General features: G+C 53.2%; 5 protein-coding genes across 5 annotated transcripts; 4 read left to right on the top strand and 1 right to left on the bottom strand.

Annotated features, from left to right (window-relative positions):
- Positions 1–2,196: 2,196 nt before the first annotated feature.
- Positions 2,197–3,285, top strand: J4E88_004650 (uncharacterized protein; the record flags this gene model as incomplete). The annotated part of the gene is made up of 4 exons (XM_049398294.1): positions 2,197–2,206; positions 2,297–2,367; positions 2,413–2,782; positions 2,960–3,285. 4 exons carry the CDS (start codon positions 2,197–2,199, stop codon positions 3,283–3,285), a joined length of 777 nt encoding a protein of 258 aa, XP_049255855.1.
- Positions 3,286–3,563: 278 nt separating this feature from the next.
- Positions 3,564–6,089, top strand: VMA1 (H(+)-transporting V1 sector ATPase subunit A; the record flags this gene model as incomplete). Its single annotated transcript, XM_049398295.1, has 9 exons — positions 3,564–3,827; positions 3,886–3,931; positions 3,996–4,017; positions 4,070–4,118; positions 4,166–4,250; positions 4,304–4,971; positions 5,019–5,144; positions 5,204–5,977; positions 6,033–6,089. The coding sequence occupies 9 exons, from the start codon at positions 3,564–3,566 to the stop codon at positions 6,087–6,089; spliced, it is 2,091 nt and encodes a 696-aa protein (XP_049255856.1).
- Positions 6,090–6,598: 509 nt separating this feature from the next.
- On the top strand, positions 6,599–8,970 carry VPS1 (vacuolar protein sorting-associated protein 1; the record flags this gene model as incomplete). The annotated part of the gene is made up of 6 exons (XM_049398296.1): positions 6,599–6,618; positions 6,675–6,744; positions 6,824–6,918; positions 6,976–7,717; positions 7,768–8,668; positions 8,717–8,970. The coding sequence occupies 6 exons, from the start codon at positions 6,599–6,601 to the stop codon at positions 8,968–8,970; spliced, it is 2,082 nt and encodes a 693-aa protein (XP_049255857.1).
- Positions 8,971–9,286: 316 nt separating this feature from the next.
- J4E88_004653 (uncharacterized protein) lies at positions 9,287–10,158 on the top strand (the record flags this gene model as incomplete). The annotated part of the gene is made up of 2 exons (XM_049398297.1): positions 9,287–9,512; positions 9,566–10,158. 2 exons carry the CDS (start codon positions 9,287–9,289, stop codon positions 10,156–10,158), a joined length of 819 nt encoding a protein of 272 aa, XP_049255858.1.
- Positions 10,159–10,291: 133 nt separating this feature from the next.
- On the bottom strand, positions 10,292–11,541 carry J4E88_004654 (uncharacterized protein; the record flags this gene model as incomplete). The annotated part of the gene is made up of 2 exons (XM_049398298.1): positions 10,292–11,415; positions 11,472–11,541. 2 exons carry the CDS (start codon positions 11,539–11,541, stop codon positions 10,292–10,294), a joined length of 1,194 nt encoding a protein of 397 aa, XP_049255859.1.
- Positions 11,542–13,576: the final 2,035 nt, after the last annotated feature.

Below are 13,576 nucleotides of genomic sequence, written 5' to 3' on the forward strand. Positions count from 1 at the left end.
GCGATACGAAATCCTTGGAGATCTGACCAATCGCAACCGAGCGACATGGATGTGCCTGCTTCACATAAGGGACTGCTAGATGCCACGAGGACGAAAATCGTGTGTTGCTTGACAAATCCCGGAGCCTCGGGAATCGCCAATCTCATACGGCGCATACGCGACATTCCGTGTTGACTTACCGACAGTCTGGTGGTGTTTATTCCAAATTCCTGACGCGAATTCGACGCTAACGGCTGTTAGTTCCTCCGGTCTCACTTTCTCGAAACGCAACTTTAACGATCTCGCATGCACCTGCATGTTCTCTGAAGCTCGGTCCGCGAACATGCCCATGTCCGGTGTCTAAAGCGCCTCAACCGCTGGTGTTGATGATGATCGTGTACTCTCGTCTGGTAGAGCAATCCTTATGAAAGAACTACCTCACACGGCAAAGACAGTCCAGGGCCAGTTGCATGCTACACGGACCGCGCGGTCCTTTGTAAGGAGGGTGGATCCCCGGCCGGATGCGCAATTTGCCTCAAGAGCTTCTACCGTCATAGTCTCTTCTCCGCATCTTGGTGACAAAAGCACGCAAGGCAATAGAGCATCATCCCAGAGCGCACACCGCTTATTACATGTTCACCGCAGTCAGCCTGGGAAGACTCCACCCAGGCAGCCACCAAAGATCCTATCCTATACGAGGCGCAGACTAAGGCATCCCGCAGTGACAAATCTGTAAACAGCTGTGCGCCTACGAGCTGGGCATACCCAATTCCACCAACTGTAGACAACCTGAGATTTCTGAGTCGGTTTATGGGCATCATGCCGATGTAACACTCCACGTGGACGTGCCGCTCCGATGCCAATGCGGCGTGCAAGAGGGGGCTAATCGATTCAAATGCTTTGCAACCTAGCCTATGCTCACACTCAACTCCTGTTGGATCTGACGTCAAACCCTGTGTCGTGTCGGCAACAATACCCGGTACGCATCCGTCGAAGCCATCTCAAAAGAGGTCCCCTAGCTGTCAACGCGGCCGCCATGCTGTTAAGCCGCTGAGGGGCCATACTCCATGCACATCTAGAAGTATTGTCGGCCCAGATAGTGTCCGACACATGACAATTGACAGCACCTAGCGTAAAAGCCTCCAAGCCTCCAAGGGAGATTCGGACCGATCTCTATCAGCCAACCTGGTGAGGTGTACCCTTACATGTGCGCTCTCTTAGAAGGAGTCACTGTAAGTCTCCCTTTAGACAATGCGAAGACCCGGCACCCTGCGCAGCGTTCACTTTTCAATTTGCTACATGCCACAAGTGTGCCCTTTACACATGTATACGATACAATTCGCCGCGAACGTCCACACACTGTTTTCAGAACTCGATCAAGTCGTCTCAATTCTCATGAAGTGCGGTGTGAACGCGCTCTTTGGTATTTGCTTCTATGTACCCAGTACCTGATCTGCGAGTCCTGTCTACACACCATGGCGGTCTCATAGAAAGAGTGAGTAAACATCAAGATGATATCATCCAGTCTGTGTATTCCGGTTCAGCGTGGCCCGATCCACTAGTGAACCACACTTTGGCACAACGGCTATCTCACGATCGATGATCACCATGTGGTGTATTCGCCTGACTTATTCATTGTTTTGGGAAGTAGCTGTGTACATTCTCGAATATTCTCTGAACTGAGGTGCTGAACGATCTTTGTTCTGTCCCCTTATGCACAGTTCCTAGGTACCATGGTTTACTCCCCAGCTGAGCTTATAGTTGGCTAGGAGCTATCACAGTGGGTCTGCGGCATCATAGCGACCAGAATTGCAGTGCCCCTCAGGAACGTGTAGATTGGTCCAGCCCGCGTTTGCATGTGCCCACAAAGGAACGCGGCTGATGACTTCGGACACTTATTCCAGAAGACAATCGCCTTGCTGTTTTGCAAACGCCGAAAGCGCTCATTTTGATTTCCACTCAACGATCCCATCGTTTCCTCACCAAATGCACGATCAATCTCCAAGTTGGTTCGTCCTGAGATCGAAAGCAACAGCGGATATACGATATGAGACTTTGATTCCTACTGTGATCTTCACTGCGCTCGCCTCACTTGTGGTGGGTTTGCGATGGTGCAGCCGAGTAACATCATCTACAGTTATGCCGGAAGACTACATCGTCACTGCAGCCATGGTAACCAGCACGAGTAATCTGGACAGTATTTAAAGCAACATTCTGATGCTCGCAGGTATTCTCCATCGGGTTCGCGGCCGTAGTTGCTGGACGCAAGACACCCAATTGAACATTGCATGAGGAAGAAAAGCTGACTGCAACACAGAGTTCAGCATCGATGGAGAGGATCTGAAGCAAGGAGGCCTTGAATCACCCTCGCTTGCTGCTATGCTGAAGGTGCGTGGTATCCATTAGGCTTCGCACACTGTTGACTGTTTGTAGCTTGTTCTCGCCCAAACTATCCTCTACCACCTGGCAAGTAACCTTGTCAAAGCCTCATTTCTGGTACAATATCTTCGCCTCTTCCTAGTCATCCCTCAGATCGTCTGGATTTGCAACGTGCTTCTTATTCTGGTCTTCGGTGCCACGGCTTGGGGCATCTTCGGTAACATCTTTCTCTGCGAGCCTGTGCAGAGTTACTGGAATGTCACGCTATCAGGAAAATGCATGAACAAAGAAAACCACTTCTGGTCAACGAGCATCATCGGTCTCGTACTCGACTTCTCCATCTGGATTCTGCCAATTCCCGTAATTGGGAAGCTGAATTTGCCCAGTCGGCAGAAGCTTGGACTAGTGGCAGTCTTTGGGCTTGGTGGATTGTGTGTCCCTCCATTCTCCGTGATAGAAAGCTATCTGCTGACTTCGATTCTAGCGTCTGTATCATAACACTGCTACGATTGGTGCTGGTACATGACGCAGCGAATGACGGTGAAGTCACAAGTATGGCCTCGCTAGATCCGATATCAAGTGTACGCTGACACGACTGCAGAGGCGGGTACCTACGCTATAATCTTCTCGACTATCGAGGTTAACGTCGCCATCATCTGCGGATCGCTGCTTGTCATGAAGCCTCTGATTGCACGCTTCCTGCCAGGTCTCATGTCCGAGCAACCAATGACCGCGGCGGAAGACGAGCGGACATGCAGAACCTTGACCGGATTGCATCTACTCAGTGGAGGCACGGAGGGTGACGTGGAGAAGGCGCAAAGGGGCAGGAGGCGCGACACCTTGATTGAGTCGGATGCGTTCGCTACGACCAAAGAGATGAAGAGGCTCATGAAGGGACTGGGGAACAGCAAGCGAAACACTATGTAGCTTACCGAAGACGGGATGTAGCTTCTGCTATGACGTATGTCAACGTCGACGGTTCACGTCTCGCCCTGCTACCATTGTGATCTTTTGCTCAACAGAAAGCCTACCATGTGTTCCGAACAGAGGTCTTCAACTGCATGACGGCTGTTGTCCTTGTCCACGAATATCTGGGGAGCTCGCAGGCAGATGACAAGGAATGCCCCCACCAGACGTTAGCGTGGCAGCTTAGCTTGTCGACCGTGCTCAACCTCAACCTGCATCCAACATCGTTGATCGATTGAATGCAACTCGGTCTGCGTCCTCGTTTGCGAACACGGCCATCTTTATACGACCTAGTCCAAAAGAAGAACATTGACCAGATCTCGATATCTGGAGCTCATACCGCCGCCGGCCACGACGACGTTGAGCCACACCGAGTGCCGCTTCCCGCGAGCCCGCTGATATCACCACAAGGCGAGCTTCCCACCCAGCCGCCACCGCCGCACATCACCCTACAAGAAGCCAGCGACGACGAGAAGGAGACACCAGCACCCAAGATGCCTCCCGTAAGCACTACCAGCTATAGAGACGGGGTTGGGGCAGGCAGCTAATCCACGCGCGCAGAAAGGACAGAAGAAGCAGGAGCAGAAGTCGGAGGGCGAGGAGCATGGTAAGCTTGAACACTTTGCACTTGGACGTAGGGAACAATAGGACATGTCGCTAATTCCATACAGGCGCCATCTACTCCATTTCCGGGTACGTCACCGCATCGCAGCGCAGCGCTCGAGTCGCATACTGATCCGTCCAGTCCTGTCATCATCGCCGAGAACATGATCGGATGTGCCATGTACGAGCTTGTACGTGGAACGGTTCTACCAGGATGGACGCCTGCTGACTGCCCTAGGTCCGTGTTGGTCACGACAACCTCGTCGGTGAGGTCATTCGAATCGAGGCCGACAAGGCCACCATCCAGGTCTACGAAGAGACTGGTAGGCACACCGGGCAAGGACACACGTTGGAGGACCGGGCTAATATCGCACAGCTGGTGTAACCGTAGGCGACCCCGTATACAGGACCGGGCAGCCATTGTCCGTCGAGCTGGGCCCTGGTCTTATGGAGACCATCTACGACGGTATCCAGCGTCCCCTCAAGGGCATCGCCGACGACGCCAACAGCATCTACATTCCCCGTGGTATCAACTTGCCCGCTCTTGACCGCAAGAAGAAGTGGGATTTCACACCCGGTTCCCTCAAGGTCGGCGACCACATCACTGGTGGCGACGTCTTCGGTACTGTCTTCGAGAACAGTCTGCTCAGCGAACATAGGGTTCTGCTGCCTCCCCGTGCCAAGGGTACCATTACCCGCATCGCCGAGAAGGGCAGCTACACCGTCGACGAGAAGATCTTGGAGCTCGATTTCAATGGCACCAAGACCGAGTACAGCATGATGCACAAGTGGCCCGTACGGGTGCCTCGTCCTTCCAACGAGAAGATGTCATCCGACCAGCCGCTCATCGTCGGCCAACGTGTCCTCGACTCTCTGTTCCCCAGTGTTCAGGGTGGTACCGTGTGCATTCCCGGTGCTTTCGGATGCGGCAAGACTGTCATTTCCCAGTCTTTGTCCAAGTTCTCCAACAGTGACATTATTGTCTACGTGGGCTGCGGTGAGCGAGGAAACGAGATGGCTGAAGTCTTGATGGACTTCCCAGAGGTATGGAAATTGGATTATGGTGTGTACGACATGCTGACATGCTCTAGCTCACTATCGACGTCAACGGCAAGAAAGAGCCCATCATGAAGCGAACGACCCTCATTGCCAACACCTCCAACATGCCTGTGGCTGCTCGTGAAGCCTCCATCTACACTGGTATCACCGTTGCCGAGGTAAGTTTTAACTGCTCGGCATACACGTGAGAAGTATGCTGACTCGATTACCTGTGTAGTATTTCCGCGACCAGGGCAAAGACGTGGCCATGATGGCTGACTCCTCGTCACGATGGGCTGAGGCTCTTCGTGAGATTTCCGGACGTCTCGGAGAGATGCCTGCTGATCAAGGTTTCCCTGCTTACCTCGGTGCTAAACTTGCGTCTTTCTACGAGCGTGCTGGCCGTGTTCAGGCTCTGGGTAGCCCCGAACGATTTGGCAGTGTGTCGATTGTCGGTGCTGTCAGTCCTCCAGGAGGTGACTTTTCGGATCCCGTCACCACGAGCACACTCAACATTGTGCAAGTCTTCTGGGGTCTCGACAAGAAGCTTGCTCAGCGAAAGCATTTCCCATCTGTCAACACATCGATTAGTTACAGCAAGTACACAACTCCGCTCGACAAGTACTACGCCAAGAACAACCCGGAATTCCCCCGTCTCCGCGACCGCATCAAGGAGCTTCTCACTACGTCAGACGATCTCGACCAGGTTGTGCAGCTTGTCGGTAAGTCCGCGCTGGGTGATAGTGACAAGATTACGCTTGATGTAGCTACGCTACTCAAGGAGGATTTCTTGCAGCAGAACGGTTACTCGGACTATGACCAGTTCTGTCCGCTATGGAAGACCGAGTGGATGATGAAGAACATGATGGCTTTCCACGACGAGGCCCAGAAGGCCGTCTCCCAAGGACATGCATGGCCCAAGGTTCGCGACGCGACCTCGGAGATCCAGAGCCAGCTCCGTTCAATGAAGTTCGAGCTGCCCAGCGATGGAGAGGAGAAGGTCACCAAGAAGGTAAGCCTGGCAGGACGTGACACTTTGATTTGTACATGGACTGACTTCGAAACAGTACGAGGAACTCCTGCAGAAGATGACCGACAAGTTTGCATCGGTTGTCGACGAGTAAATGCATGTGGTCGAAGGCGATTTCTCCGTAGCGTGTCTGTCTCGTATATCTCCAAGATCGTAGAATGTGAATTGTACCAAGATACCAATACTGCTGCCTGAACCCGCTGACGACGCCGTGTCGCGTCCTGTGACCGCAATGCGCATCATGTGCGCGAGGAACGACATCATGGTAGTCAAAATATCGAAGTGGCTCTAGATTACTACTAGCGGAACACGGTAGTAGTTGGACACATCTCTGATTTGATACTTGTGACAGCCTGGTGACGTACGCAGACCATGGATATCCCCAAGTCGCGCGGATATTTCGTGGGGCTGAGTCGTGTGGCGTATCGAAGCTTGGGCTCTCTCCGACGTTGGCACCTGCAGCAGCTACGCAACCCGCAAGCAACAACCCCAGATCTCAGACACTCTCGCCTTCAGCGCCCTTGATACCACCAACACCCAAACCCGCTTCTACACACGAATACTGAAAGCATCCGCACCACCTCGACCCACACTTCGCCGACCATGGCGACAAACCCAAATGCGTACGCACATGTTTCGAGGGCCCCTCGCATTGCGGAAAGCTAACATGGTTATACAGCATCAACGTGAACGACCCGGGGCTGATTACGCTCGTAAACAAGCTCCAGGATGTCTTCACTACAGTCGGAGTACGTCGCTGCCCTCCGCCCGCCCGCGCGCAACTGGCTACACCAACAGCCCAAAGACGCATACTGATGCCTAAGTCAGGTCCAAAACCCCATAGACTTGCCCCAGATTGCCGTCGTAGGATCGCAGTCTAGTGGAAAGAGTTCGGTGCTCGAGAACATTGTTGGACGAGACTTGTGAGTGCCCACCGCTGCGCCATGGCCTGGGACATGTGGTTAACGATAGCTCTCCAGCCTGCCCCGAGGAACCGGTATCGTCACCCGAAGACCGCTCATTCTCCAGCTCATCAACCGCGCATCCTCGCAAGCGAACGGCACCCCCGAGGGAGCAAAGACAACAGACCAGGAGAACAATGTCGACGAGTGGGGCGAGTTCCTGCACATTCCTGGCCAGAAGTTCCACGACTTTGGCAAGATAAGGGACGAGATTGTGAGGGAGACGGAGTCCAAGACGGGTCGCAATGCGGGTATCTCGCCGGCGCCCATCAACTTGAGGATATACTCGCCAAACGTCCTCACACTGACACTGGTCGACTTGCCAGGTCTAACGAAGGTGCCTGTTGGAGACCAACCGAGGGATATTGAGCGTCAGATCCGAGAGATGGTCCTCAAGCAAATCAGCAAGCCCAACGCAATCATCCTGGCTGTCACTGCTGCCAACACCGATTTGGCCAATTCGGATGGTCTCAAGCTGGCGCGCGAGGTGGACCCAGAAGGACAACGGACAATCGGTGTCTTGACCAAGGTCGACTTGATGGACGAGGGAACCGACGTCGTGGACATTCTCGCTGGCCGCATCATCCCACTGCGGTTGGGCTATGTACCAGTTGTCAATCGAGGACAGAGGGATATCGAGAACAAGAAGGCCATCTCGTACGCGCTCGAGCACGAAAGGCAATACTTTGAGAACCACAAGGCATATCGCAACAAGGCAGCGTACTGTGGTACACCCTACCTTGCGCGCAAGCTGAACTTGGTAGGCTCAGTCTCTTCTATACACCTCGGCACAGCAACTAACAGTTACAGATCCTTATGATGCACATCAAGCAAACGCTCCCCGATATCAAAGCCCGCATCGCCTCCTCACTACAAAAGTACCAGGCAGAACTTGCTTCGCTAGGCAACTCCATGCTCGGCAACAGCTCCAACATTGTCTTGAACATGATCACGGAGTTCACCAACGAATACAGAGGGGTCTTGGAGGGCAACAACCAAGAGCTTTCTGCAGTAGAGCTGTCTGGAGGTGCTCGTATCTCTTTCGTTTACCACGAATTATACGCCAACGGTGTCAAGGCCGTCGATCCTTTCGACCAGGTCAAAGACATGGACATCAGGACGGTTCTCTACAACTCCTCAGGATCATCGCCAGCGCTGTTCGTCGGTACTACTGCCTTCGAGCTCATTGTCAAACAACAAATTAAGCGACTAGAGGAACCCAGCTTGAAGTGTGTCAGCCTCGTCTACGATGAGTTGATTCGAATTCTCAGCCAGCTTCTCAACAAGAACGCTTTCCGAAGATACCCGGGCTTAAAGGAGAAGCTACACCAGGTCGTCGTCAGCTTTTTCAAAAAGGCTATGGAGCCCACCAATAAGCTCGTAAGGGACCTTGTTGCCATGGAGTCTGTCTACATCAACACTGGTCACCCTGACTTTATCAATGGTTCACGCGCCATGGCCATCGTACACGAGCGACACAACAGCAGCAGGCCTCAACAAGTGGATCCCAAGACTGGAAAGCCTCTTCCACCTAGCGTGCCGCCGCGGTCGATATCTCCCTCGCTTGATCCTAACGAGGGTGGTGGCTTCTTTGGTTCCTTCTTCGCCAGCAAAAACAAGAAGAAGATGGCGGCTATGGAGCCACCACCACCTACACTCAAGGCCTCTGGTACCCTCTCCGAGAAGGAGTCGCAAGAAGTCGAAGTTATTAGTAAGTCGCCTCTGGCGTTGATGTCGGACATGGACTAACGATGTACAGAACTACTGATTACCTCGTACTTCAACATTGTTCGTCGGACAATGATCGACATGGTACCCAAGGCCATCATGTTGAACCTCGTTCAATGGACCAAGGAAAACATGCAGGGCGAGCTTCTCACCAACATGTACAAGACGGACGAGCTCGATGAGCTACTGAAGGAGTCAGAGTACACTGTCAAGAGGCGGAAGGATTGCCAGCAGATGGTGGAGAGCCTTTCCAAGGCACAAGAGATCGTCAACCAAGTACAGTAGATGGATGCGTGTCTGGGAGGATCTTGCGGCTAGACTTCCAAGGTTGTGTTCTCTGGGTCTGGCATCCTGCCATGACGTACAAGGTGTTTTGGGTGCAGCTTGCTAGATTTTGGTCTTGAGCCTGTTCATATTATCGTTGATGCATGCAATGTATGTCAGCAAGTGGAATTCGTGATTGCTCTATACTCGCTGTGATGCTACTAGCCATGGCGACGGCGCGGGCGTAGCAGTCGCCTGCGGAGCATGCACGGACCACCGAGCATCTCGAAAAGTCGCAGTGCACTCGAAGGCCCGCCTCTCCAGCACCAGAGCGGCCATGCTGCTCCCACGGATATTTGCGCCCGTCCGCGCCTCATTGGCAACATCCACGACATTCATCGCGCCATCTACACGTGTTCTCGACGCCCTCCGCGTGGCCAATGGCACCTCGGCGCCCACCCCGGTTCTCTCCTTCGTAAGGCACTCAGCGCATCAGGCCCAAGGACGAGCCAACGGAGCAAAAGATGGACCTGGTAAACGTTTAGGAGCAAAGAAGAGCGGAGGTATGTTCTACAGTTTGAAGAAGCAGTTAGGAGCCTGGCTAACGGCATTGCAGGAGAGTATGTCATCCCAGGAAACATCATCTTCCGACAACGAGGAACGGCCTGGTTTCCCGGCGAAAACTGCAAATTCGGCCGCGACCACTGCATCTTCGCGACAGAGTCTGGTTACGTACGATACTACCGTGACCCGAAGAAACACCCAAAGAGGCAATACATTGGTGTCGCCCTCGAGAAAGACCACACCCTTCCATACCCACCAAATGCGGCGAGACGGAGACGCTTAAACATGCTCGCCGTTCCTATCACTTCATCAACGAGTCCTTCTGCGGACGCAGTTGTCATAACCGATTTACAAGTTGGCGACGGCACAGGCAGCCCAAGCAGCGTGCGCGATACCCCGCGCGAAGCGACACGGAAGGGATTGAGCTTGACCGCTGGCAAGGGATACGCGTACCGTGAGGCCAACTGGCAGATTGGACGTGCGGCCGAGAAGGCGGGTGTGCAGGTCAAGGAGTTTGTGCCGGGTGACCGATGGACGGCCTGGAGGAAGAGGAGCACAAGGATCCAAGCGAACATAGAGAGGAAGAGGCTCCGGAATGCTGGCAAAAAAGCTAGCAAACCGAAAGCGAGGAAGGCCAGGGCCTAATCAACAAGACGACATACTGCGGGTTGTATGAATATATGTGTAAACTGAAGATATACAGCCTTTGACTGGCGATTTGACGAACACAAGAAGCGCTCATGTGAACAAATGATAATGAGTAGAGAATCTGACATGATTATAACCTTGCAGAGTCCTTCCAAACCAAGCCCCCTTGGTCCTCGACATAATGCCTACCCTTAGTCCATCCCATCCATGTGGTCAATGTATCTTCGCCCCCACTGCCAGGCTTCAAGCCCTTCTCGCTCCATCCGCTGCCATCCATTCCTATACCCTGGCCCTCTGCTGCCGACCTCCCATCATGACCATCGTGTATCGCATATCCAGGTGAGGACTTAAGAGTTACAGCCGGCCGTTGATCGAAGCCCTGGGTCTCGAGTTCACCCTGCGTTAGCACGGGCGTGCAGCATGCATCTGTTCCGTCGAAGATGGCCTCCCATTCCTCGCGCGTTTTCTTCTTGAACTCGGCGGCAAAGAAGTCCTTCAAATTTGGCCAGTCCGCCCTGTCGTCCCTATTACCAGGTAGATCCGACGGCTCCAGACCCATGCCCTTGAGTAAAGCGGCGTAGAACTGGGGTTCAATAGCGCCCACTGCCATGTGCTTTCCATCCTTTGTCTCATACGTGTCGTAGAATGGCGCACCACCATCTAGCATATTCGTGCCCCTCTCCCTCTTCCAGACCTCTGTCTTCAATCCCAACCTTGGCATAGTCGCCAATATCGCACTCCCGTCAACCATATTCGCCTCGACAACCTGTCCATAGCCACTCCTTTCTCTCGCCAGCAGCGCAAGCAATATACCAATGAAGCACATTGCGCCGCCTCCCGCGAAATCTCCCACGACATTGCCCGGCGCATACGGTTTTTCCCCTTTCCTGCCAAACATGCTCAACACGCCGGATACAGCAATGTAGTTGATATCGTGCCCGGCCATTTGACTGTATTTGCCATCCCGACGGAAGCCCGTCATGCGAGCTACGATCAATCGCTTGTTCAACTTCAACAGCACCTGTTCAGGGTCGAGACCGGCTTTCTCGAGGACGCCAGGTCGGAAGGGATCGATTACCACGTCGACTTGAGGGATGATCTTCTTGATGAGGGCGAGGCCCGCGGGCGATTTGAGGTTCACGCATATCGAGGTTTTGCGCCGCGTTAATTGATCGGAGGATGGGGCTGAGGGTGCGCGGTCGAGGCGGAGGACAGTGGCGCCGTAGTCTGCTAGGAGCATGCCCGCGAAGGGGCCTGAAGACTGTTAGATAGAGCCTAGGGATTACTTTGCGAAGGGAGTTTGAGGTTACCTGGGGCTAGTCCTGCAAACTCGAGGACGCGTACGTCTGCGAGTGGAGGTGGTTGGTTTGCGGACGGCATGACGAGGTAGCTGGAAGTAGTCTACTACTTGGGACGATTGAAAGGATGCGCGTGAAGAGAGAAAAACGCGAGCTTAGTAGTAAACATGCTCGACGTCGACATTGTTGGCCGTCGCGCCGGCTAAGGACTCCCGCGGGGAAGCATGCTCTGGAAGCCGAGGTGCGGATGTGGAAAGCTTGAAAGCTGGGGTAGTAGCTTCATCTTTCGCGTTTGGTCTGTTTGTCTTCACACGCGACCATCACGACGAGTCGATCTATCCCTCACTCTAAATCTCTCAGAACATGTCTGATGAGGTATGACATGTCATCCAAATAATATATCATGGCGCGCTTCGCCCCGCTCTTCCAAGGTGCTATGATTGCTAGCATTAGGCACCAGCGCGCGTATGCCTACGTGAGCGGCTCTTCAAGGATCGATAACTCTGCAGAAGTCGCGGGGCTGTTCTTTCAAACGCTGGACGAGCGTGGCTTCCTTCCAAGATTTACCCGTGCTCGAACACATCATGCCTCCCCAGTTGAGAGCGCGAACGTCTCGCGTCAAACCTCAATCTTACGCTCTTTCTTCCAATTCCTCTTCCAGTCAAAGTCACCTCCTCATGTCTGAATCAACCGCACAATCGGCAAGCAATACACCTTCAATCTACACCATCAACCTTTCACTACCGCCACGCGAACGCTATGTGTTGGTCGCCACCGAATACGCCCATGTTCTGCGCAAGATGCCGTGTCTCTACGATGAAGCAGTTCAGCACTTGAAGTTGCCTACTGGGACTTTTCATCTCTTAGGCCGTCTGTTCTTGCGTCGTCTTCACAGCGACGAACAGACTGAGGAACTCAGGGGCATTAGCGAAGCATCTGGCGTGCCAATGTACTTACTCGTCGCTTATAATGTCTTCCTGGACCTTCTCATGGGCTGCACGAGCGGCGGAGTCATGGTCAAGGATCCCGAAGCCGAGACAACGATGATGCATTTCCGAACGCTAGATTGGTCTATGCCTCTCCTGAGACAAGCAATTGTGCAATTCGACTTCATCGAGGGTGTGGGTGGCGGAGTGATAGCGAGCACAATTGGCTACGTTGGTTTCGTGGGTGCACTTACAGGTGTAAGGAAGGGATTGAGTGTCTCACTCAACTTTCGACCTTATCACAACGCCCGGGGAATTTCAGGACCTAACATCAAATATTACTGGAACACTCTCATGGTGCTTCTGGGGAAGAGACCGAGCATCTCCACCCTCATACGCGATTGCCTTCTACCTAGGTCAAGCGCACCTCGCAGACGGCACAGGCTCTCTAAGAAGTCTTTACAAGAACGAAGAGATCCGTCATCTGCACTAATTCCGCCATACAATGCATCTGACGCACCCAACAACATCGCAACTATGCAGACATCAGTGGCGTATTTGATCTTCTGTACCAGCGCAGAGACTATCATCCTGGAGAAAGACTTCCACAGCGCAAGGATCTTACGCTCATCAACCTTTATCAGTACCACTAATCACGACGTATCGTTAGAGTCTACAGCCAATCCGCACGCCAACCAGAACCAGGCCGTCCATACTCAGGGCCGGAATCACAGCTTCCTCAATGCCGGTATGCAAGAAGTACTCGAAGAAAGCGTCATGCGAAAACAGTGTCTAGAGCGAAAATGGCGAGAATGGACCCAGGAGCAAGGCCGTAAAGCGAAGCGAGGGCAAAATGCAGCAGTAGGCGTGAGTCCAGAGAAACTAATCAAATGGTTAAAACAGTACCCGGTGTGTAATGAGGTTACACACTTTGTCTGTGTCATGGATCCAGCAGAAGGGATGTTCAGATGGGTGCGGGCTTTTGAGGAGGGCGAGATTCCGTTTCAGGGTTGATATCAGGCTTGTTGGCTGTTCAGGTCACTTGTAAATAATAGCGCTTCTCGATCGAGAAGATGGGCTGTTCGCGTTTATCGTGTTGCTAGGAGTGCAGGCCTCGGCTCACGATGGATGCGGGAGCTAATACTAATGCGGTTTGCCACCGTTTACCTTCCCGTTCCTGATAGTTCTGCA

The sequence above is a fragment of the Alternaria novae-zelandiae genome (assembly GCF_023758075.1).
Source record: "Alternaria novae-zelandiae strain BMP 2774 chromosome Unknown scaffold_8, whole genome shotgun sequence".
Taxonomy (NCBI): domain Eukaryota; kingdom Fungi; phylum Ascomycota; class Dothideomycetes; order Pleosporales; family Pleosporaceae; genus Alternaria; species Alternaria novae-zelandiae.